We start from the raw sequence: 23133 nt of genomic DNA on the forward strand, positions 1-23133 counted from the left end.
GACTTCCAGGACCTGCGGCCGGACGCGTGCGGATCGGTAGGAACGTGGCTTGTCCCGCCCGGGCTGGGCCGGAGCCCAGACGCTTCAGATTGGGCCGCCTCTTTAGGCTCCTGCAGTCTTTCATCCCTCCGATTCCACCCACGCTCACTTTTTGTCCGCGCACCTGCAGCTGGTCTCCAGAACCCCACCTGGGCCGAATTCTCCTACAGACTTTCTCCCCCTGTCGGCCTCTCTCTCTCAGCTGGCGCTGCTTCTTATCCTCCCTAACCCCCCTTAACATATTTGCCTTCCAACCTTGTTCTTCCCACCTACCCGGAAAGACCTCGAAGATGATACAAGAGCACTTTCATAGGCACCCGTTGCTACTTTGTTCTGGAAACGCTCTTTTGGGCGCTTGAGCAGGCCTTCTGCCCTCAATCAGAATTCTCAAGTTTTTGAATACCCCGGTGTGTCCAAATCTATACCTCACAAAATGCCCACTTTATCTCCCTGGCATCCACTGTGTTTTCCGGTATGAAGGAACTTTATGAATCACTGTACCTTCCTTTAATGCATTTAACCCAGAATATAGAATACATTCATCTTAACTGTAATGGAGAGGGGGGTGTACTGAGTCTACTATTTAAATGGCATTTGATTTTAAATATTATTTTCCTTTTTGTCTGGAAGTTAAGGCACTCAAACTGCTGATACTGACAGTTTTTCCCCCCATCTTTGAAAAGTTGCTCCACCAAACTAATATATTTCTGAATATGATTATTTAAAAGGTACTACCTCTTTTCATCTGCCTTCAATTTCTCTTTTACCCAGCATCTGCCTTATCTGCACATCCAGGATTTCCTCAAGAAATAGCATCTTCTGGAGCTGTTAGGTCAAAATATTTGCCCTTTAGCCCAATGTACTTCTTCCTTAATTAAATATACATTGTTTTAGGCATTGGCAATACAGCTGTGGGCAAAACAGATAAAAATTCCTGTTCTCAGAGAACTTACTTTTTTAGTGCTTAATTTCAAAAGTTATTTTTCACCTGGAATAATAAAAATGTAAAGATTCCCCTTATGCATGCTTATAATAAAATAATAACATGACTTTCTGGTAATTGGTTCCCAGACATTGAGAATCAGGAAGTAGCCAAAATAAGTGTCACAAAGTACACTGAATTCAAAGCCCCTAAGAGTTCATTCAGAACCAGTTTTTTTATTTTTTTGAATCTTAGGCTCACTCTGTCACCCAGACTGGAGTGCAGTGGCACGATCACAGCTACTGCAGTCTCAACCTGCTGGGCTCAGGCGATCCTTCCACTTCAGCCTTCCAAGTAGCTGGGACTACAGGCGTATGCCACCATACTCAATAATTTATTTATTTAGACACGAAGTCTGGCCAGGCTGACAAGGCTGATCTTGAACTCACGGGCTCAGGTAATCCTCTCGCCTTGGCTTTCCCAAAGTGTTGGGATTACAGGTGTGAGCCACCCACCTGACCAGTTTGTTTACTTTATACAAGTTTAGTTACCTGCTCTTAAGGCCTCAGAAAAATGGCAGGGAAAAAGCACCTGCTTTTAGGTAGGGATACCAATAATCCTAAGAATTTATAGTTAGTGGCCTTTATAACAAGATAGAAGACCAGACAAATCAAAACAAAAACCATAAAAGGCAGGTAGGGCTTTGCATGGTTGTGGTGAGCCATGATGGTGCTACTGCACTCCAACCTGGACAAGAGTGAAACCCAAAACCCCCAAAAAAGGCAGGCAGAAGAATTCAAATAGCTGTTTGTGCCTCTTGATGCACAAAGCAAATGGCCTTAACACTCTCATAGCCCCGCAGGCAAATAATTGATAGTCATAAGGATGAATCAGAGTTTAGTCATTCGGCAATTATTTATTATCACCTGCTACTTGCCAGCCTTTGGGGAAGAATTATGCAGGTCCTCAATTCTTTAGCCAAAACTCTTGAGGCCTGATGGGTTTCTGAATTGAGAAGTGTTCCTCTTTAATTTCATGTGTGTACGTTCTACATATTAGTGTCTGGTGCAGCATCCAAAATCAACAATGAATACATAAGTATTCAAATTTTATGCTGGGGAACACATTTGATTTAACACAGGAGGCAGTGTCTCCCTTAAAAAAAAAATAACTAAATAAGAAAAATAAAAAGTTCACACTGAACAGGATAAATAAAGACTATTAATAACCTCATGTCAATTCAGGTTAAATTTGCTGCCAATGAATTCAGGTCAGATTTTTAAAACTTCTTTTGAAGGTATGTGTTGTAATAGAAATTTCAGTTTAGTAGCATGTATATATCATTTATAAATAACTGAACATTTTGAGGTGCATGCTGAAAATTATTTTACATTTGAAAAAACTTTGCACACCATTAGTTTAAAATGTAATCTATAATTTATAGGTAGTTATAAGTTATTAACTATCTTAGCTAGCTTTCCATGTCAGCAAAAGTTCTGTTCATTTGTAATTTAATAGATATTGCAAACTTCCCTCCAAAAAGCTTGCTTCTATCCCTGGGTCCACCAAAAGTGTACAAGAATGCTTGTTTTCCTCTGTCTTAATCAACATTATATATGTCAGACATTTTCATCTTTGCCAGTAGTTAAATTTTAATTTTTATTTATTTATATGTAATACATAAATTTTTATTTATTTGTAAACCATTGATTTTTTCTGTGAGCTATTCATGTTTTTTAATTTGTTTTTCTACTCTGTGGACTATTTTCCTATTCACTTGTAAGAGCTAGATATATGTTTAAAATATTAGCATTTTGGGTCCTGTATTGCAAATATGTCCCTGTAATTAACCATGTGCATTTTGATATTTATGTAATTTATGTAATTAAAAAATGTTAGTGGAGTTACCTATTTTTTGTTTTATGGTCCCTGTAATTTTTTTTTTTCCTAGAAAATACTTCCCTTCCAATTTTACCCAAAAAATAAATTCTTTGAGGTTTTCTTTTAATTTTTTCATGACTTCGTTTTTGAATTTTCATCAAATAAATATGGAAATAGCTTTATTTTATTTTTCTTTCCTTTTTTTTATTTTTTTGAAAGCAGGATTTGTTAAGAGGATAGAAAAAACTCCCACAGTGGGAGGGGACCCGAGAAGGTTGCCCAGCTTTTATTTTTAAGCTCCTAGCTTCAAGTAAGTTTGGGCCTAGTCTACCCTTATCCTGTGCATCTGCCCTCCCCAAGCGAGGCAGTTAGACGAACACAGGTGATGGAGTTTTTCAGTCTTTTCCACTCATTTGAAGTGCCACCTTTACATTATATAACAGGGCCCATCTGTATGTTCACTCCTACTTGCCCAATGCATGGTAAAAAAAAAAAAACAAAAATTGTTGTTGAGTAAAATAATTCCCAAATGTGTTTTGAGTCTCTTTCCATGCTCCTTCTTTGCCTGAAATGCTCGGTTTCTGACTTGTCTCACCTTAAATGCTACATCCTCAGATAGGTCTTCTCTGATCACATCTAGGTGTGTTCCCTCACACCCACCCCAATCGTTCTCTAAGTAGAGCATCAAATCATCTCTTCATCAACACTTTCTAAATTCGTGCTTATGTGTTTATTATGTCTGTTTTCCTCCACCATATCGAGGTTCCATGAGAGCTGGAACCATGTATTTGTTCTCACCTCTGTCAGCTAAGCACAGTGCCTGACAGTCAGTGCACAAGTGTGGGTGATGGATGTGTGACAGGTGAATGAGTGGATGAAGGGCCTCATGGACCATGGAATGCTTAACCCTCCCAAGGACTACATTCACAGAATTGTGCCATACGGGAGGAATTATAGCTGTTATCAAGGATTATTATAAAGCCATAGAAAAACCGATATTATAGATTTTGTACACATAATAGAAGAAAAACATCATTTATTATATGATTTGGGGTGCTATATGTAAAGTTCATACTATAAACTTATGTTAAAATTTAGTGTTGCTAAGTACTCTGCTGCCCTTAAAAGAATTTTTAGGCTTCCTCCTTTCTGATAATAACACATATATTTCTCTCTGTGCCATGGCCCCTTGGACGTTCAGAGAAAAAGTCAAGGCTTAATCACAATTCAAGATGGCATAATAAAAGTGTGGCTTGTGAAAGAGACAGGATTTTGGAGGCAAAGCTGGGTTTGAATTCCAGCTGTGTCCTGTGTATGTGTGGGCAGGAATCTTAAACTCCTGAGTTGCTGTATCTGTAAAATGGAGATGGCAACTACGTTGCAGAGTTGGTAAAGTACCTGGACCATTGGAGTGCCCAGTCATTGTTTTTTCCCTCCCCCCGCCTTTTTATTACATATAATACAGACTGCTTGAAATCCTTTTTGAAAAAATTATGTAAGTAAATTAAGGAACAATAGGTACTCAGTGATTTGGTGAAAAGCAGTTGTTTGAAAACATGCAATTTTAGAAAAGCTATCAGATGTATCCATGTCATGGGTTTTCACTATCCATATCTCAGTATTCAAATCTCACTTCGAATCTCCCCTGCTCATAGAGGGCTTCCCTGATCTACCTGTCTAGATATCTCCCCCTTCCCCACCACTATGTCCTATTACTCTGCTCTATTTTCTTTACAGCAGCCATCACTGTTTGAAATTACTCATTTGTCTTTTAGTTTGTATCAGCTACTTGAAACTGCATCTGTCTAAATTTACTCCCACATTCCCAGCCCCTAGCACAGCACAGCACAGACTCACTTAACATTTGAATGAATGGAGCTGAGTGGAACATTTTGGTTAATCCCTTAGATAACTTTAAAAAGGAAAATGTATTTCCTCTGGCACAGGTTTTGTTTTTAAACTATGTTTTTGGAAAATATGCCCAAACACTTATGTTAAAATATAAATACATATGACTTAAGAGTCAAATTTTTGAACTAAGTTGATCATTATCTTAATTGTTAATGATTGGCTCTCTAGAGAAAAAATATATTTACTTTTCTCTTTTAGGTCAAAGAGCCCCCTGAAATCAATTTAGTTCTGTACCCTCAAGGCCTAACTGGTGAAGAAGTATATGTAAAAGTGGATTTGAGGGTTAAATGCCCACCTACTTATCCAGATGTGTGAGTACATTTGTAAATAGTTTTGACTTGATTTCAGTTTTCAGTTTTGACAACAGAGAAACAGACTGAAAGTAATGGTATTTCTTCCTCCCTGTCCCTGTTCCACATAAAATTTCATTTCCTATTGCCTGTATTTCAGCAAAACTACATCAACAATAGATGTTTTCAAGAAACTTGTCTCTTTTTAAGTCTGTTTGTAGTTGTAGAATACTCACTGCAGAGCCTAATATTTGCTGAGAGACTACTTGTTTGCTTCTGACATTAGCATTTGTTAATTTAATTCATCATGAACTAGGAAGAGGAAAAATCTATAAGAAAAGGATAAAGGCATATTGACTATTGAAAGCACTTGTGTACTCAGTTTTAAAGTATGGTAGGCATTAGAAATTCCATAACCATCTGTGCCTAATGTGATCTTTCACCACCTCGAATGAAGGAGTATTCCAGAGTGGCTGTGATGCTCAGTGGGACACTGCTGTTATGTCTTCATTGTGCAGGGCTGTTTCCTGCACTGCCGAATGCTTCACATCTCTGGAGTGTTCTCCAGACACTGAGACAACCAAAACCCCCCAAGTTTCCAAACTTCCCCTGAAGATGGTGCCACCTCTGGTTGACAGCCACTGGTTAGAACAAAAGTGTCAGCATTCAAGTGGTCTTTTTTCTTGAAATATCATGTATCTTTCCAGACATTTCATGTAGAAAGGAAAATTGGCCTAAGTAATGTTGAGTGGTTTGAATTTATTGGTGGGTAGGGGGGATCAGTGAAATTTTTTGAGAAGGAAAGTGGCAAATAAAAGAAAGCACTGCTTTACACAGTAGGTGGTAAATTTATGGAACTTGTTATCCTAAGATGTGGCAGAGGTCATGAAAATACAGATAGGTTAGAACTGCTTTTGTGTGTGTATGTGTGTGCGTGTGTGTGCGCGAGTGTGTGTGTGTGTGTGCGTGTTTGACTTTTACTATGTCACCCAGGCTGGAGTGCAGCGGCATGATTTTGGCTTGCCACAGTCTTGGCATCCTGGGTTCAAGTGATCCTTCCTCAGCCTCCTGAGTACCTGGGACTCCAGATGTGTGCCACCATGCCTGGCTAATTTTAAAACACATTTTTTTGTTGCGATAAGGTCTTACCTTGTTGCCCAGGCTGGTCTCAAACTCCTGGGCTCAAGCAATCCTCCTACCTCAGCCTCCCAAAGTGCTGAGATTATAGGCATGAGCCATGGCGCCCAACCTAAAACCTCTCCTTAAAGTCAGTAAACCACTTTGGCCCCTAACGCTACTGAGAGTATATATAAAAGGTATACAAAATACTAATTAATGAAAAAAGATAATTAAGTGTATGAAAGAAAATCATGACAGTCCCTCTCTAGTTTTTTTCTTTTATTTTTTTTTCCTGACACCAGATACGTGGTGTCTTTTCTAACACCACCTGGGTACCCAACAGTTCAATTCATTTCTAACAGTAATCTTCTGTAGTTAACACAGACCCCACAGATTAAGGGCTCAGTCCCACAGGACGACCCTCCCTTCAGATGCCAGGTAAATCTTGATGTGCCTACTTGATAAAAATATTATGGGATGACTTTTTTGATTTTTTTTTTTTTTTTTTTGAGTTGGAGTCTCACTCGGTTGCCCAGGCTGGAGTGCAGTGGCCGCTCCCGGCCACCGCAGCCTCGACCTGCTGGGCTCCGGCGATCCTTCCGCCTCAGCCTTCCACGTAGCTGGAATTACAGGCATGCGCTACCACGCCCGGCTGATTTTTTAATTTATTGTAGAGATGAGGTCTCGCTGCCCAGGCGGGTCTCGAACCCGCAGGCTCAGGCAATCCACTCACCTCAGCCTCCCAAGGCACGGGATTACAGGCTGAGCCACCGAACCCGGCTTATGGGATGACTTTTAAAAAACTACGTGGAAATGCTTATAAAAAACTAAAAAGCAAGCATTATGATATCAACTATGTAAATTATGAATTATGTGGCAAGGACATGAAACAGTAGAGAAATTTTTATAGTTTAATTAGTATTATAGATGATTTTTTGCCATTATGTTAATATTGCTATATAATGATTGCTTAATTTTAAAAACATTATTAAAAGCTTGATTTGAGGGAACATCTTACCTACCCCTTTGAAATGAGATAGTAAGGAAAACTTTGCTTTTCTGCAAAATAGTCCTTGATGTCACTGGAGTTAGAGAGGCCATACATAAATTCAGGACTGTATGGTTTTTCTATTCCTTTTTCTTATATAAACTACGTTCTCTCAGATTTCCATCTATCCACGGAGAAAATGATTATTGCAACCTATTATTATATTGAAGCATTGAGATAATGCAAAGATGCATGAATTGTCAAGACTTCACTAACATAAAATACCATGAATTACTCCGAAATGCTTGGGAGGAAGTGATGAGTCATCTTCTCTTCAGTCAAATTAAATAACTCCTATTAAATCCCAGAGAGTTGTTATTGGATAGTTATTGGCTGGGAATAAAAGGAAAGCTGAGGGCTGGTTGTGTAATTCCTTGAGTAGAAAATATTGACTTAGGTGAGCTCTGAGGGATAAAGAGGAACACGAATCAGGCATCCTTGGAATAAGCAGAGCTCACAGAGTGTGCATGACTAGATTTATACACAAGAAATGAGCATTTCCACCTTGTTAACAATCAGAATGAGTGATTGGACACAGCATGTTGTGGGAATACCAAATGAGTCACAGGGCTCCGTCGCCTAGTTATTCTTGTTCAGCTTTATGCTGGAGCACACAAACAAGTGCAAAGCCCTTGGACTTGCTGGTGAGCTGTCAGAGCTAGGTTAACTGATGCTGGTTGCAAGCTAGGGTGGACAGTTACCATATAAGGGAGTACATGGTTAAGTTACTAGGTTGATATCAGTATTCCAACTATTCCATATAGCTGGAATTATTTATTTTTATGTATATTTATTTATTTATTTATTTTTGAGTTGGAGTCTCACTCCTTCGCCCAGGCTGGAGTGCAGTGGCATGCACGCTCACGGCCACCCCAGCATCGACTTGCTGAGCTCCGGGGATCCTTCTCCTTCAGCCTTCTGAATAGCCAAAACTACAGACGCATGCCACCATGCCCGGCTATTTTTAAAATTTTATCGTAGACACGAGGTCTCACCAAGTTGCCCAAGCTGGTCTTGAGCCTGTAGGCTCAGGCAGTCCACTCTCTTTGGCTTCCCAAAGTGCTGGGATTACAGGCTGAGCCACAGAGCCCAACTGTTTTTTTTATTTTTTAAGAAGAACCCAGAGCTGGGCATCTGGGACAAATCAGAAGCAATAAATAATAATTAATGTTGGGAAATTGTAATTTAATCAGAGGCACTGGGGTTGGAGAGCTACTGGATCAAGCCCAGTAAGTCTGGGTCACCTGGGGTAGGAGGGTGCCTGGCAACCTAGACTGAAGGCTTTGGCCAGCCCATTTTTTCTCTACAAAGTGCAGGTGACTCTGTCAACTAGAGTTGCTAAGTTATGGTTGAATTCCTCTTAAGATTAAAGGAATCCTGGCACAGTGGCTCATGCCTATAATCCCAGCACTTTGGGAGGCTGAGGTAAGAGGATTGCCTGTGCTCAAGGGTTCGAGACCAGCCTGGGCAACATGGCGAGACCTTGCTTCTACAATAAATCAAAAAATTAGCCACGTGTGGTGGTGCACACCTGTAGTTCTAGCTGCTTGAAAGACTGAGGCAGAAGGATCACCTGAGCCTAGCAGGTTGAGGCTGCGGTGGCCATGAGTGTGCCTCTGTACTCCAGCCTAGACAACAGGCTCAAAAAGACTCCAACTCAAAGAAAAAAAAAGATTAAGAGAAATGTTGCTGGTGACTTGGAATGGTTCACATAGGAGATCTTTATGAAATCCTTAGGTCTAGAGTGCTTAGAACTTAGCAATTATTAATGCAAACAGCTATCTTTCTGGAGTAATTCCTTTTTTTTTTTCTTTTCCAGTGTTCCTGAAATAGAGCTAAAGAATGCCAAAGGTCTGTCAAATGAAAGTGTTAATTTGTTAAAATCCTGTCTAGAAGAACTGGCGAAAAAGCATTGTGGGGAGGTAAGATTTATTAAACTAAAATTGAAGAGGACAGTAAAAATCTCTGTCACGCTCAGCGGCATTTGCCCTCCTGCCTTTTCTTTGGCTTAAAGCCTTTCCCAGTATACCTCAAATCCAATTTTGACTAGAGTGTTTTGTTTCTTACTAGTATCTACAAAGGAGAACATGCATTTTTACTTATTTAACAGGATTTATGGAATGCAACTTGTGGAGTATCTCTAGATGGTACTGTTGATGCATTAACAGTTTTTCTGAAAGCAGTTGATGTGAAGCAGGCCATAATTTTTTATAAGAATTATATATATAAAAATATAAGAAATAATACAGAAAGATCCCACATACCTCTTTCCCAGTTTGTCCAAGTGGTAATATTTGCAACACTATAGTTGGACCTGGCACTCTGACCTCATCTTGACTTGAACCTTTCTGTTGGAAAATGTTTGGAGACTAGCCATTTCTGACTCATCTTTGCCACCTCTCCTCTTTGCATATTGAAGGAATTCATTGTTTTCCTTCTTGATCATTAGCAGCATATTCCATTCCTTCTGTGTCTATTCTATATCTGAGCTTTTACACTGAGCTCAGGATTGATTCTTTTTAATTGTCTGAACATCAGAGCCTACATGGGAGTTCTCCTTTGGGTGGCAGAACTCTCTCTGGAGGGTGAGAGTAGGAGACTCCTGGGGCAGAGTATTACTATGCTTTCCTCAGGCCAGACCAATTCCCTCTAACTATAGTCCATCTTTTTCTCACTTTTTAATAAAACCATTCATTGTATTTGCCTAGGCAGCTCATGTATAACTATCCCCTCATATAAAAATCAAGAAGAGTTAAGTAACCCTCAGCTTCTGTGTCTATTTCAGATTTCTATTAGAGATAACCAAAGGTAGCATGCACCTCATATAAAGTTACTGGACACTTTTTCACTTTCGCTTTATAACACAGTGAGTCACAATGTGATGCAAGTGAAGTACCTTTTGGCAAATACAAATTGTGTCCACTTAGGTTGTTGTTTCCAAGAACTTCAGTGACTGATGAACTACAAAAAGTGATTGTAGATGAACCTGAAAAAGAAACTAGGCCTTAGGAATTATTCCAAAGTTCTTTCTAGTGTAAAGGGACTCTAGTGCCTAACCAAAAACTAATATGAAGTTATATTGAAAATTCAGCTACAGAAAAGCCTCTAGTTTTTCGGAGTCATGATTTGTGATATAAAATTTTTGCTGTATTTTATGAGGTCTGACAATTAAGTTCGTGTATTTACCACCGTGTGCTTACATTGGCAGCACTTGACATACAACTCGGTAAGATTTCACAACCTTGGTATACCAGTGTCTCATAGCTGTGTTTGTGTCAACATATGGCGATGCATTGCTGAGTGGCATTCATTATTGTTGTTGCATGTTTTTTGTGTGCCATTGTGAGACTATCAGAGCTTGAATTAGAGCAAAGAGAAAACATTAAATTTCTTGTTAAACTTGGCAAGAGTGGAAGTGAAATCAGGGATGTGTTAATCCAAGTTTATGGGGATAATGCCATGAAGAAAATGGCAGTGTACAAATAGATTAAACGTTTTTCTGAGGGCAGAGAAAGCATCATTGATGAAGAGAAGTCAGGACAACCAGTAACGAACAGAACTGATGAAAACATTGCAAAAATTTGTAGATTTGTGTGTCAGAATCATCTGCTGACTGTGAGAAACACAGCAAACCAAATAAACATCGGAAGAGAAACAGTTAGGGAAATCTTAACTGAAAATCTTGGTATGAGAAAGGTGTGTGTGCAAAGTGGTTCCAAAGGAGCTCTTGCATCACAACAGTGCATCAGTTCATGCAGCTCTCACTGTAAGGAAGTTTTTGGCCAGTAAACAGATGACTGTATTGGAACACCCTCCCTATTCACTTGATCTGGCCCCAATGACTTTTCTTTACCCCAAGTTAAAGGAAGTATTGAAAGGAAGTCATTTTGATGACATTCAGGACATCGAAGATAATATGATGACAGCTCTGACAGCCATTCCAGAAAGAGTTCAAAAATTGCTTTGATGGGGGCCTAGATGCTGGCATTGGTGCATAGCTTCCCAAAAGGAGTACTTTGAAGATGACCATAGTGATATTCAGCAGTGAGGTATGTTGTACTTTTTCTAGGATGAGTTCATGAACTTAATTGTCAGGCCTTATAAATTAAGCTTTTTATTTTGAAATAATTACATATTGATATGCAATTATAAGAAATAATACAGAAAGATCCTATGCACCTCTCTACCAGTTTGCCCAAGTGGTAACATTTGATAACACTGCAGTACAATATCATGACCAGGATACTGACATTGATGCAGTCAAGATACAAAGCTGTTTCCTCACCACAGGGATTTCCCATGTTGCCCTTCTGTAACCCTCTCTTGTATCCCTAACCTCTCCTTTACACCAGATAACCACTAATCTGTTCTTCATTTCTATAATTTTGTCATTTCAAGAGTATTATATAAGTGGAATCACACAGTATGTAATCTTTTGGGATTGGCATTTTTCACTCAGCATAATTCTCTGGAAATTCATTCAGGTTGTTGCGTGTATCAATAGCTGTTACTTTTCATTGCTGAGTAGTCTTCCATGTTATAGGTATACCATTATTTATCTGTTCACCAGATGAAAAATATCTGGGTTGTCTCCAGTTTTGGGCTTTTACAAATGAAGCTGCTGTAAACATTCATATACAGATTTGTTTGTTTTATTTTTTTTTGTGAGTGTAAGTTTTCATTTCTCTGGGATAGATGCCCAGAAGTGCAATTTTGGATGTATGGAGTACAGTGGCATGATCACACTCACTGCAACCTCTACCTCCAGGGCTCAGGTGATCCTCCTGCCTCAGCCTCCTGAGTAGCTAAAATTATAGGCATGCACCACCACACCTGGCTAATTTTTAATTTTTATTTTGTATATTTTGTAGAGACAAAGTCTCGCTATGTTACCTAGGCTGGTCTTGAACTCCTGGGCTCAGGTAATCCTCCCACCTTGTTCTCCAAAAGTGCTGGAATTTTAAGTGTGATCCACCAGGCCCGGCCACATGTTCAGTTTTTTAAGAAATTGATAAGCTTTTCCCGGTGGCTGAACTACTTTACAGTCTTACCAGCAATATGTTTGTGATCCAGTTTTTCCACATGCTTTCCAGCATTTCTTTTTTTGAGTTAGAGTCTCATTCAGTCACCCAGACTGGAGTGCAGTGGCCGCTCCCGGCCACCGCAGCCTCGACCTGCTGGGCTCCAGCGATCCTTCCGCCTCAGCCTTCCGAGTAACCGGAATTACAGGCGCGCGCTACCACGCCTGGCCAATTTTTTTGATTTATTGTAGAGATGAGGTCTCGTCTGCCCAGGCGGGTCTCCACTCACCTCGGCCTCCCAAAGGCGTGGGATTATAGGCTGAGCCACCGAGCCCGGCTTCCAGCATTTCTTGTTGTCATTTTTTTTTCAATTTAGATGCTCTAATAGGTGTTGTGAGGGTTAATTTTATATGTCAACTTGCTAGGCCACGGTACCCAGATATTTGGCCAAACATTATTCTAAATGTTTCTGTAAAAGTATATTTTAGGGCCAGGCACAGTGGCTCAAGCCTGTAATCCCAGCACTTTGGGCAGTGGAGGCGAGAGGATTGCCTGAGTCCAGGGTTTGAGACCAGCCTGGGCAACTTGACAAGACCTCGTCTCTACAATTTAAAAAAAAAAAAAATTAGCCGGGTGTGGTGGTGCATACCTGTGGTTCCAGCTACTTAGAAGGCTGAGATTGAAGTATCGCCTGAGCCCAGCAGTTTGAGGCTGCAGTAGCTGTGAGGCCACTGCACTCTAGCCTGGGCGACAGAGTGAGACTCCAACTCAAAAAAAAAAAAAAAAAGAAAAAAAAATATATATATAATTTAAATGAGATTAACATTTAAATCAGTTGACTGAATTGAACCAGTTAGCTTCCATAATGTGGATGGGCCTCATCCAATCAGTTGAAAGTCTTAATAGAAAAAGACTAACTTCCCTGAAGAAGAGGGTATTCTGCCAGGAAGTAACCTTTGGACTTGAACTACATCAATTCTCTCTGGGTCTCCAACCTGCCAGCCTGCCTTCTGGACTTATCTCTAAAGTCAACATGAGCCAGTTCCTTAAATAAATCTCAATATCTGTCTGTCTGTCTGACTATCTATCTATGTGTCTATCTATCTACCGAGGGTGCCAAAAAAATGTACACACATTTTAAGAGATGTTCACCATAATCAGAAGTGTCTGGACACTAATGGTAATCACTTTGAGCACCTCTTGTAATTGCAGAAGTCAAACTTGACTTGTATTCATCTTATAGAGTATTACAATTTTAATACAGTTTTGTCCTTTCTTAAAATGTGTATGCATTTTTTTTGGCACCCTGTGTGTGTATATCCCAAAAAGATGGAATTTATTTATAAAAAATTATGTATTCTTGCATGCCTAAACTTCAGTCACCTTCAAAGTACTATTTGCCTGATGCAGTACACCTATTGAGACACTTTTTCCACTGCTCAAAACAGTTTTTGAACTTGTCAATTTTGATGCCTTTTAGTGCTTCTGCTGTTTTTTGTTTTACCTCTTTTACATTGACAAAATGTTTTCCTTTGAATACTTCTTTCACCTGGGGAAATGAAAGTGACTCGGGGTGAGATCAGGTAAATAGGGAGGATGGGGCACGAAGGTCATACCATTTTTGGTCAAAAACTGCTGAACACTTAATGCAGTGTGGGCAGAATGTTCGCATAAATCTCTATCATGAAATGGGCAAATGCGTTGAAAGACTGTCCAAAAAAAAATTCACTGAAACTGAATGCAGCATCTGACAACAATGCTAACTGGTTACTGATGCCAATGGGTTCCTAGAACACTTACCTAGAACACTTACCTACCGGTACTATAAAGGACCCACCCTCCAAAAAATAATTCTGGGTTTTTTTCGGGCCCCTCATATGCCTACATACACATATCCTATTGGCTCTGTTTCTCTGGAAAACTCTGACTAATATAGATGTGTAGTGATGGCTCATTATGGTTTTAGTTTGCAGTTTCCCAATAGCTAGTGATGTTGGGCATCTTTTCATATGCTTATTTGCAATGTATATGTCCTCTTTGGTGCAATGTCTCTTCACATCTTTTGCTCAGTCTCTGAGTTGTTTGCTTTTTTCATTGTTGAATTTGGAGAATTTTTAAAATATATTCTAGATAGTAGGCCAAAGCACATGAAAATTAAAATCAAAGCTGGAACAAACTGAGTTGAAAAAGAATAAAGTGGGAGAAATTAGCCTACTCAATTTCAGGACCTGTTGTATAGCTATAGTGATCAATAGTGTATAGTGTGTGGTATTGGCAGAGTGACTGACTTATAGATTAATGGAACAGAACAGAAAACCCAGAAATGGAACCACACCAACATAATTTAGAAAATGCAAGAGAAAGAAAAATCTATGGAATTAACCATATTACTTACTGTCTTCTCTTCCTTCTTTCCTTAAAGTTCAAGTGTTTTTTTGTTTGTTTGTTTGTTTGTTTTGTCATTTTCTTTATGGTTAGAGAACTTCCTTTTACTCTTCTTTTAGGATAGTTCTACTGGTGACAGATTCTCCTAGTTTTTCTTTTTCTGGGACTATCTTGATTACCCCTTCATTCCTGAAAGATATTTTTGCTGAATATGGAGTTCTGGATTGACACTTCTCTTTGTACTTGAAAAATGTTAATGCTACTTCCTTCTGGCCTACATGGTTTCAGATATGAAATCTGCCTTCATTCACATTTTTTAAAATAGGAAAAGTGTAGTTTCCTTCTTGATAATTTCAAGATATTTTTGTCTTTAGTTTTCAGAAGCTTGGCTATGATGTGTCTTAGTGATAGTGTAATTTCTTTTTTTTTTATTTTTATGACTGATTCTTTTCACTGTCTCTCTATTCTGCTGTTGAACCTATCAAATGGGTTTTTAAAAATTTTAGTTATATTTTTTAGTTCTAAAAATTTTATTTTGTTGTTTATATCATATTTCTTGGCTGAGACTCCCTATATTTTTTCATTTGTCCTTCAAGAGTGTTTGCAATTTCTTGTTAAAGCATTTTTATAATGGCTGTTTTAAAATCCTTTAAAATAGCTGGCAAGGTTTTTTGCACCTATTATCCCAGCTATTTGGGAGGTTGATCTAGGAAAATCACTTGAGATCATGAGTTTGATACTGTGCTGAGCCACATAGTGAGACTCCATTTCTACCAAAAAAAAAAAAAAATTAACTGGATGTTGTGGTGCTCACCTGTAGTTCCACCTACTCGAGAGGGTGAGGGGGAGAGGATTGCTTGAACTGCAGTAAAGTGTAATCACATTACTTCAGTCCAGCCTGAATGACAGAGCAAAACCTTCTCTCTTAAAAGAAAAAAAAAATCTTGGCCAGGCATGGTGGCTCACTCCTGTAATCCTAGCACTTTGGGAGGTGGAAGCAAGAGGCCTGAGCCCAGGGGTTCGAGACCAGCCTGAGCAACTTGGCAAGACTTTGTCTCTACAATTTAAAAAAAAATTTAGCCAGATGTGGTAGTGTGCCTGTAGTTCCAGCTATTTGGAAGATTGAAATGGAAGGATCGCCTGAGCCCAGCAGGCTGATGCTGTGGTAGCTGTGAGTGTGCCAGTGCATCCAGCCTGGGTGCCAGAGTGAAACGCAGACTCAAAAAAAGACCAAAAAACAAAAACAAAAAACCAAAAACTTGTCAAATAATTCTAACATTTCTGTCATCTTGGTTTTGACATCTTCATTCCATTTGAGATCTTGTTTTGGTATGACAAGTGATTTTTTAAAAATAAAATCTAGACATTTTAGCTATTATGTTATATAATAGATCTAGATCTTTAAACCTTCAGTTTTAGGTGTCTTCTTGTGATACCACCCTGACAGGAAAGGGAAGGGACACTGCCTTTTTAATGTAAGGTGGGTTAAAAGTCCAAGTTTCCCACTCAGCATCTATTGACATCCAAGGAGAGGGTGTGTATCCTGGCCCCTGCTGAGGAGGAGCGTTGGGAGCTCCAACTCCACACTAAGCCTCCATGGATAACAGTAGAAGTTACTTTGTTTCATTTGTGGTTTCCACTGACACCAGAGTGGGAGGTAGCCTTGTTACCTCTAGGCAGTAGTGAGAGTTGTGTCTCTTAATTAGACCTCAGGGAGTAGAAGAGGGACACCTTGTTACTGCCAGGTTGGGATGGAAGCCCAGGCTCCCTGTGTGTCCTCCTTGGGCACCTTGGAGGATGGGAAGTCTCATTACTGCCCAGTGGGGATCTAAGTCCCATTTGCTTCCTCAGCTTTCTCTGACTCCACTCCAGAGTTGGGAATTGGGGGAAAGGGTTATTACAGCCTAGTGATGGTAGTGAGACTGTCGTTTTATCAGTGGTGTTTATCTGAAGAATAATTATCTAAAACAGAGGTATCCAACCTTTTGGCTTCCCTGGGACACATCAGGTAAAGAGAAATTGTCTTGAGCCGCACATAGATTACATAATATAGTTACTGTATGAATAGGCGTGACTGTGAACTTCAAAAATGGAACTACACATGGGGTCACGAAGAAAATAAATGCTAAAAGACACATGTTGTTAAAATTTTTTGTGGAGCTGCATTACTAGGTGTCCTGGGCCACATGTGGCCCATGGGCTGTGGGTTGGATATGCTTGGTCTAGAACTTGTCTCTTTCTAGACTGTCCCTTATCTGGTCCTTTGGTTAGGGAGAGCAGGCTCGTCTTGGGGTTCGTTGCTAGCTGCACCCATTGATGTTTTCAGGTTGCTGACTTCTCCCGTATCCAATTTGAAATATAGGAGGGGGGAAAAAAGCAGGGAACCCATCACTGTGTTGTTCCTTAGGTCCTGAGGCCCCTAACCAGTTTGCCTTCTGCTCTCCACCTCACAGGGTTCTCTGTCTTTTTTTCTTCCTTTCTTCCTTTTTTGTAATAGGTTGTCACTCCGTTGCCCAGGTTGGAGTGCAGCGGCCTGATCCCAGCTCATCTAAGCCTCAGTCTCCTGGTCTCAAGTGATCCTCCCACCTCAGCCTCCATAGTAGCTGGGACTACAGGCACCAGCTGGGACTACAGGCCATGCCTGGCCAATTTTCGTATTCTTTTGTAGGTGCCTGGCCTCAGTGTCTTCTTATACTTGTTTTATAAACAATGTTCAGGGATTTTTAGTTGTATCTGGTGGGAGGAATAGGAAAAAGTAGGTCTTCTTCACCTTTTCAGAGGCGGAAGTCTTGATTTCAGATTTTTAATATTTACTGTATTCCCAATGAGTAGTAGGAATTCCATGATGTCAGTTCAACTACAGCTGCCTTTTATAAAGGAAGCACATCCTGATTATTAAAAGGAGCATAAACTGTTGTTAAAGACATACTAGTTTTGTACACCAATGTTTAAAAGTACAGAGTGAAGCAGCAATTTATCCAGAAGATATATCTAAGATAATTGATAAAGGTAGCTACTGATTTTCAGCATAGACAAAACAACTACCTATTGAAAGAAGATGCCATCTAGAACTTTAATAGCTAGAGAAGAGAAGTCAGTTCCTGGCTTGAAAGCTTCGAAGGACAGGCTGACTCTTGTTAGGGGGTTAATACAGCTGGTGACTTTAAGTTGAAGCCAGTGCTCATTCTCCATCCTGAAAATTCTAGGCCTTAAGAATTATGCTAAATCTACTCTGCCTGTGTTGTAAATAGAACAACAAATCTTGAATGACATCTGTTTACAGTATGGTTTACTGAGTTTTTTTTTTTTTTTTTTTTGAGTTGGAGTCTCACTCAGTCGCCCAGACTGGAGTGCAGAGGCCACTCCCAGTCACCGCAGCCTCGACCCATTGGGCTCCGGCGATCTTTCCGCCTCAGCCTTCCGAGTAGCCGGAATTACAGGCATGCGCTACCACGCCCGGCTGATTTTTTGATTTATTGTAGAGATGAGGTCTCGCTGCCCAGGCGGGTCACAAACCTGCGGGCTCAGGCAATCCACTCACCTGAGCCTCCCAAAGGCGCGGGATTACAGGCTGAGCCACCGAGCCCAGCTGTTTACTGAATTTTTAAAAAATTTTTAGAAATTTAAAACAACACTGTGTTGCCCAGGGTAGTTTTAAACTCCTGGCCTCAAACGATCCTCCTGCCTTGGCCTCCCAATGCGCTGGGATTACAAGCATGAGCCACTGGGCCTGGCCAGTTTACTGAATATTTTAAACCCATTCTTGAGAGCTACCGTTCAGAAGAATAGATTTCTTTCAAAATATTACTATTCATTGATAATGCACCAAGTCACCTAAGAGCTCTGGTGTACAGGAGACTAAATTTGTTTTCATGCCTACTAGTACAACATCCATTCTGCAGCCGATCAAGGAGTGATTTTGACTTTAAAGTCTTGTTATTTAAGAAATACATTTCAGCCTGGCACGGTGACTTACGCCTGTAATCCCTATACCTTGGGAGGCGGAGGTGAGAGGATTGCTTGAGTCGAGGGATTCAAGACCAGTCTGGGCAACTTGGCGAGACCTCGTCTCTATAATAAATAAAAAAAATTAGCCAAATGTGGTAGCATGTGCCGATAGTTCCAGCTACTTGGAAGGCTGAGGCAGAAGGATCACCTGAACCCAGCAGGTCAAGGCTGTGGTGGCCGTGAGCGTGCCACTGCACTCCAACCTGGGCAACAGAGTGAGATTCCTACTCAAAAAAAAGAAAAGAAGAAATACATTTTATAAGGCTATAGGTGCCGTAGGTCGTGATTCCGCTGATGAATTTGGCCAAAATAAATTGAAAATCTTTTTGGAAAGGATTCACCATTACAGATGCTGTTAATAACATTCATGATTCAGTGTAGGGGGTCAAAATATCAACATTAATAGGAGTTGAGAAGAAGTTGATTCTAACCCTCATGAATGACTTTGAGGGTTCAGGATTTCAGGAAGTAACTGCAGATGTAGTGGAAACAGCAGAGAACTAAAATTAGAAGTGGAGCCTGAAGATGTGACTGAATTGCCACAGTCTCATGATAAAACTTTAACAGATGAGGAGTTACTTCTTATGGAAGAGCAAAGAAAGTAGTTTCTGGAGATGGCAGCTACTCCTGGTAAAGGTGCGGTCATCATTGTTGAAATGACAGCAGAGGATTTAGAATATTACATAAACTTAGTTGATAAAGCAGCAGCAGGGTTTAAGAGGATTGACACCAATTTGGAAACAAGTTCAACTGTGGGTAAAATGTTGTGAAACAGCATCATATGCTACAAAGAAATCTTTCATGAAGAGTCAGTCAGTATAACAAACTTCATTGTTGTTTTATTTTAAGACAATGCCTCAACCACCCCAACTTTCAGCAACTACCACCCTGACCAGTCAACAGCCATCAACTTCAAGGCAATATTTTCTCAGATTTGTTTGTATAGAAAGATTGTATTGGATTAATCTTACAGAAAATGCCAATAAATTGAGTAGGTCTACAAAAGAAAAGTGAATCTTTTTATTTACCTAGGTAATGATTTGTCTTCATAGCAACACAATGCATTGAGCCTTTGTACAGCTTTTTCCTGCTATGGTTGCATCATATACCTAATTCAGAATGTGTCATATCAGAATGAATAATGGTATTGTTAATGCACCTCTGACTGCCAGCTTGTTTTGCTCTTCTGCAGCCTTTCCTCTTCAGGCCAGGCCTTCCCATTATTTGATCATTTGTAGTTGACTTTTGATTACATGTTTAGGTGATGATATTTGAACTGGCTTACCACGTGCAGTCATTTCTCAGCGAGCATAACAAGCCCCCTCCCAAGTCTTTTCATGAAGAAATGCTGGAAAGGCGGGCTCAGGAGGAGCAACAGAGGCTTTTGGAAGCCAAACGAAGAGAGGAGCAGGAGGTGAGACACCCTTGTCCATGTGGGTGGCCAGTCTGGAGGGTTGCAGGCTTCCATGGGTTGTAATTCTAGCTCTGCCTACAAATTTATCTTCAAGTTTTGCTCAGTATTTGATGCAAGAAAGGTAGGTTCCTGTGAGAGGAGGCCCTAAGGGTAACTAAGAAATACTGTGAGTAGTTGTCTCCCAATACACATAAATGCTGCCCCTTAGAACTCTCAGTCCAAGTCTTAAAAAAAGAAAGGAAGCCGGGCTCGGTGGCTCAGCCTGTAATCCCGCGCCTTTGGGAGGCCGCAGTGAGTGGATCGCCTGAGCCCGCGGGTTCGACACCTGCCAGGGCAACTTGGCGAGACCTCATCTCTACAACAAATAAAAAAAAAATCAGCTGGGTAGCGCACGCCCGTAATTCCGGCTACTCGGAAGGCTGAGGCGGAAGGATCGCCAGAGCCTAGCAGGTCAAGGCTGCGGTGGCCGGGAGCGGCCACTGCACTCCAGTCTGGGTGACAGAGTGAGACTCCATCTCAAAAAAAAAAAAAGAAAGGAAGGAAGCCATTGCACCAAGCTTCCTGTTGTCTTTCTGAGCTTATCAGTCTTCACAGGGGTTCACTGAGTTTTTGAAGCTACTCTCCTCCCCTACCCCGTGTAAGACAAGTATCTCATGCCCAAATGAGTAGCAAAAGTCAGGAATAAACTTTTTTATATTCACTAACCATTTGTATTTTTTCTTTAATCTACTTGTGTAAGAATATAAACTCTTACTTTTAAAATCCTTTAATCAAAGATAATACATGCATGTAAATTTCCTTCATGATTATAACTTAACTTTTTTTTCCTATTTAGCCCTTTAATTAATTTATCTAGAACTTATTTTGGAACAGGTTGTAAAAAAAAAAGCCTAAGTTTATTTTTTCCCTGGACATTTTTCTAGCAGTTATTAAAGAATAATTATCCATTAAGTGATTCATTATTCTTCCTTTAAAGTATATTTTAGCTACTTATCTTTACTAGGTTTTATTTGTCAATGACCTTTGTTCAGTGCATCTGTTTTTCTTAAGTCTACCACACTTTTTGAATTATTGTATCTTTGTAATGTTTTAATATCTGACGAGTCAAGTCCACCATTCCCCATCCTTTCTTCTTCCATTGTTTCTCAGCCATTCTCATGCATTTATTCTTACAGATGAACTGTAGATTGCTTTCTCAAAGTCAAAACAAAACAAATAAAACCTGGGATTTTTATTGAAATTGCACTAAGCTTACATATTCATTTAGGAAGAATTGATATCAGACTTTCTACCAGAACTATTTTTACATTTATTTTTATTTCTTGGTGATGCTTTCTGGTTTTGTTCCTATCAATATTACTATTTATTAAAGTTACTTCTTTTTCCTTTTCTTCTTCTTTTTTTTTGATACTCTGTCACCTAGACTGGAGTACAATGGCAGGATCCCAGTTCACTGCAGCCTCAACCCTCTGGACTCAAGTGGTCCTCTCATTTGAGCCTCTTGAGTAGATGAGACTACAGGTGCATGCCACCACACCTGACTAATTTTTTGTAGAGACACAATCTCACTATGTTACACAGGCTGGTCTTGAACTCCTGGGCCCAATCAATCCTCCTGCCTTGGCCTCCCAAAGTGCTAGGATTACAAGTGTGACCTCCTATGCCTGGCCTCTAACAGTTACTTCTAAGGTTTTGTTTTTTCCTTTTTTTGTTAGGTTCTTATACCTGGCTCTTTTTTTCTTTTTGAGTTGGAGGCTCACTCTGTCGCCCAGGCTGGAGTGCAGTGGCACACTCACGGCCACCCCAGTGATGACCTGCTGGGCTCTGGCAATCCTTCCACTTCAGCCTTCCAAGTAACCTTAACTACCATGCCCAGCTAATTTTTTATTTATTGTAGGAACAAGGTCTCACCAAGTTGCCCGGGCTGGTCTTGAACCTGCAGGTTCAGGCAATCCACTCGCCTTGGCCTCTCAAAGTGCTGGGATTACAGGCTGAGCCTCCAAGCCCGGCCCTGGCTCTTTTTTTGTTTTATTTCTCCTGCCTTATTTTGTTTACCCTGTGCTTATATTAACATTGTCCTTCTGCAGGTCCCATTCATTCTGTTACTTCTTATCTCTTACTGAAATTTTGTTGCCTAGTTATCATTTAGAGTTTAATATTCCTTATTGTTGTCATTGTTTTTAGAAAGGCACATTTTAATTAGAAGATACTGCATATTTGGCTAACAATCTTGTTTTAATATACTGCATAGCTACCTGTAGGTCTGGGGTATTTTTTTTTTTTTACATTTTCTATTATTGCTCTTATGGGTTTTGGTGATTTTGATAGTTTTGATATTTACAATCTGGAATTTTAAGGGACTAATAAAAAAATGAATGGAGATCAAAGTACCACTTTCAATACTGAGAAAGCTGATTAGAGGGTGCAGGTGAAGGTCTGGCAGGTAGATGTAGTACCTGGGCCATTGCCACACCAGGCCCAGGCATAGAGGACAGCTCAGCTCACCTCTACAAAGCTGACTCAGACCCCATGGCAGAGAGCAGGCATAAGTGCTTAGTTTCTTCAGACAGACAGATATCAAAGAGGAGGGTCTAAAACAAGTGTGGGAAGGAGAAGCCAACAGTGTTGCTCTAGTGGATGTCCTGCACGTGGAATATGAAGAATGGAAAGTAAATGCCTTTCCACACAGTCTTAAAACCTATTTAAATGGGAATGCCTGTAGCATAAGAACCCCAAAAAAGCTCATGGAACTGCTGTTTGTATATAAGCACATCTCATTGGCATTTGATGGTGGTTTGATTTATTTCAGCAACGTGAAATTCTTCATGAGATTCAGAGAAGGAAAGAAGAGATAAAAGAAGAGAAAAAAAGGAAAGAAATGGCTAAGCAAGTGAGTACTCTGCCATACTAAAATAATTTACTTTTTGCTAAACATAAAATTTTTTTGTTTTGTTGTTATTTATTTATTTTTTTATATCAATATTTTTTTTTTGATATTGTGGAGTACAGTTTAGGGTTAGGTATACAAATATGCTTCGTTCAGGCACCCTTGTTGATAAGGGGTGTCCCCCCGTCCCCAGACAGATATTGACTAC

At 40.0% G+C, this 23133-nt stretch overlaps 1 protein-coding gene across 1 annotated transcript in view; it reads left to right on the forward strand.

The window, feature by feature from the left end:
* Positions 1 to 23133, forward strand: part of EIF2AK4 (eukaryotic translation initiation factor 2 alpha kinase 4) — a 122335-nt gene that overhangs the window by 11992 nt on the left and 87210 nt on the right. Inside the window, exons 2-6 of the mRNA XM_021718487.1 lie at positions 2 to 36; positions 4952 to 5064; positions 9030 to 9132; positions 19886 to 20038; positions 22848 to 22928. Coding sequence (XP_021574162.1) covers positions 2 to 36; positions 4952 to 5064; positions 9030 to 9132; positions 19886 to 20038; positions 22848 to 22928 — 485 coding nt within the window. The remainder of the gene's footprint in view (position 1; positions 37 to 4951; positions 5065 to 9029; positions 9133 to 19885; positions 20039 to 22847; positions 22929 to 23133) is intronic.

This window comes from Carlito syrichta, unplaced genomic scaffold, assembly GCF_000164805.1.
Source record: "Carlito syrichta isolate Samal-C Ts95f unplaced genomic scaffold, Tarsius_syrichta-2.0.1 Scaffold312225, whole genome shotgun sequence".
NCBI classification, from domain to species: Eukaryota; Metazoa; Chordata; class Mammalia; order Primates; family Tarsiidae; genus Carlito; species Carlito syrichta.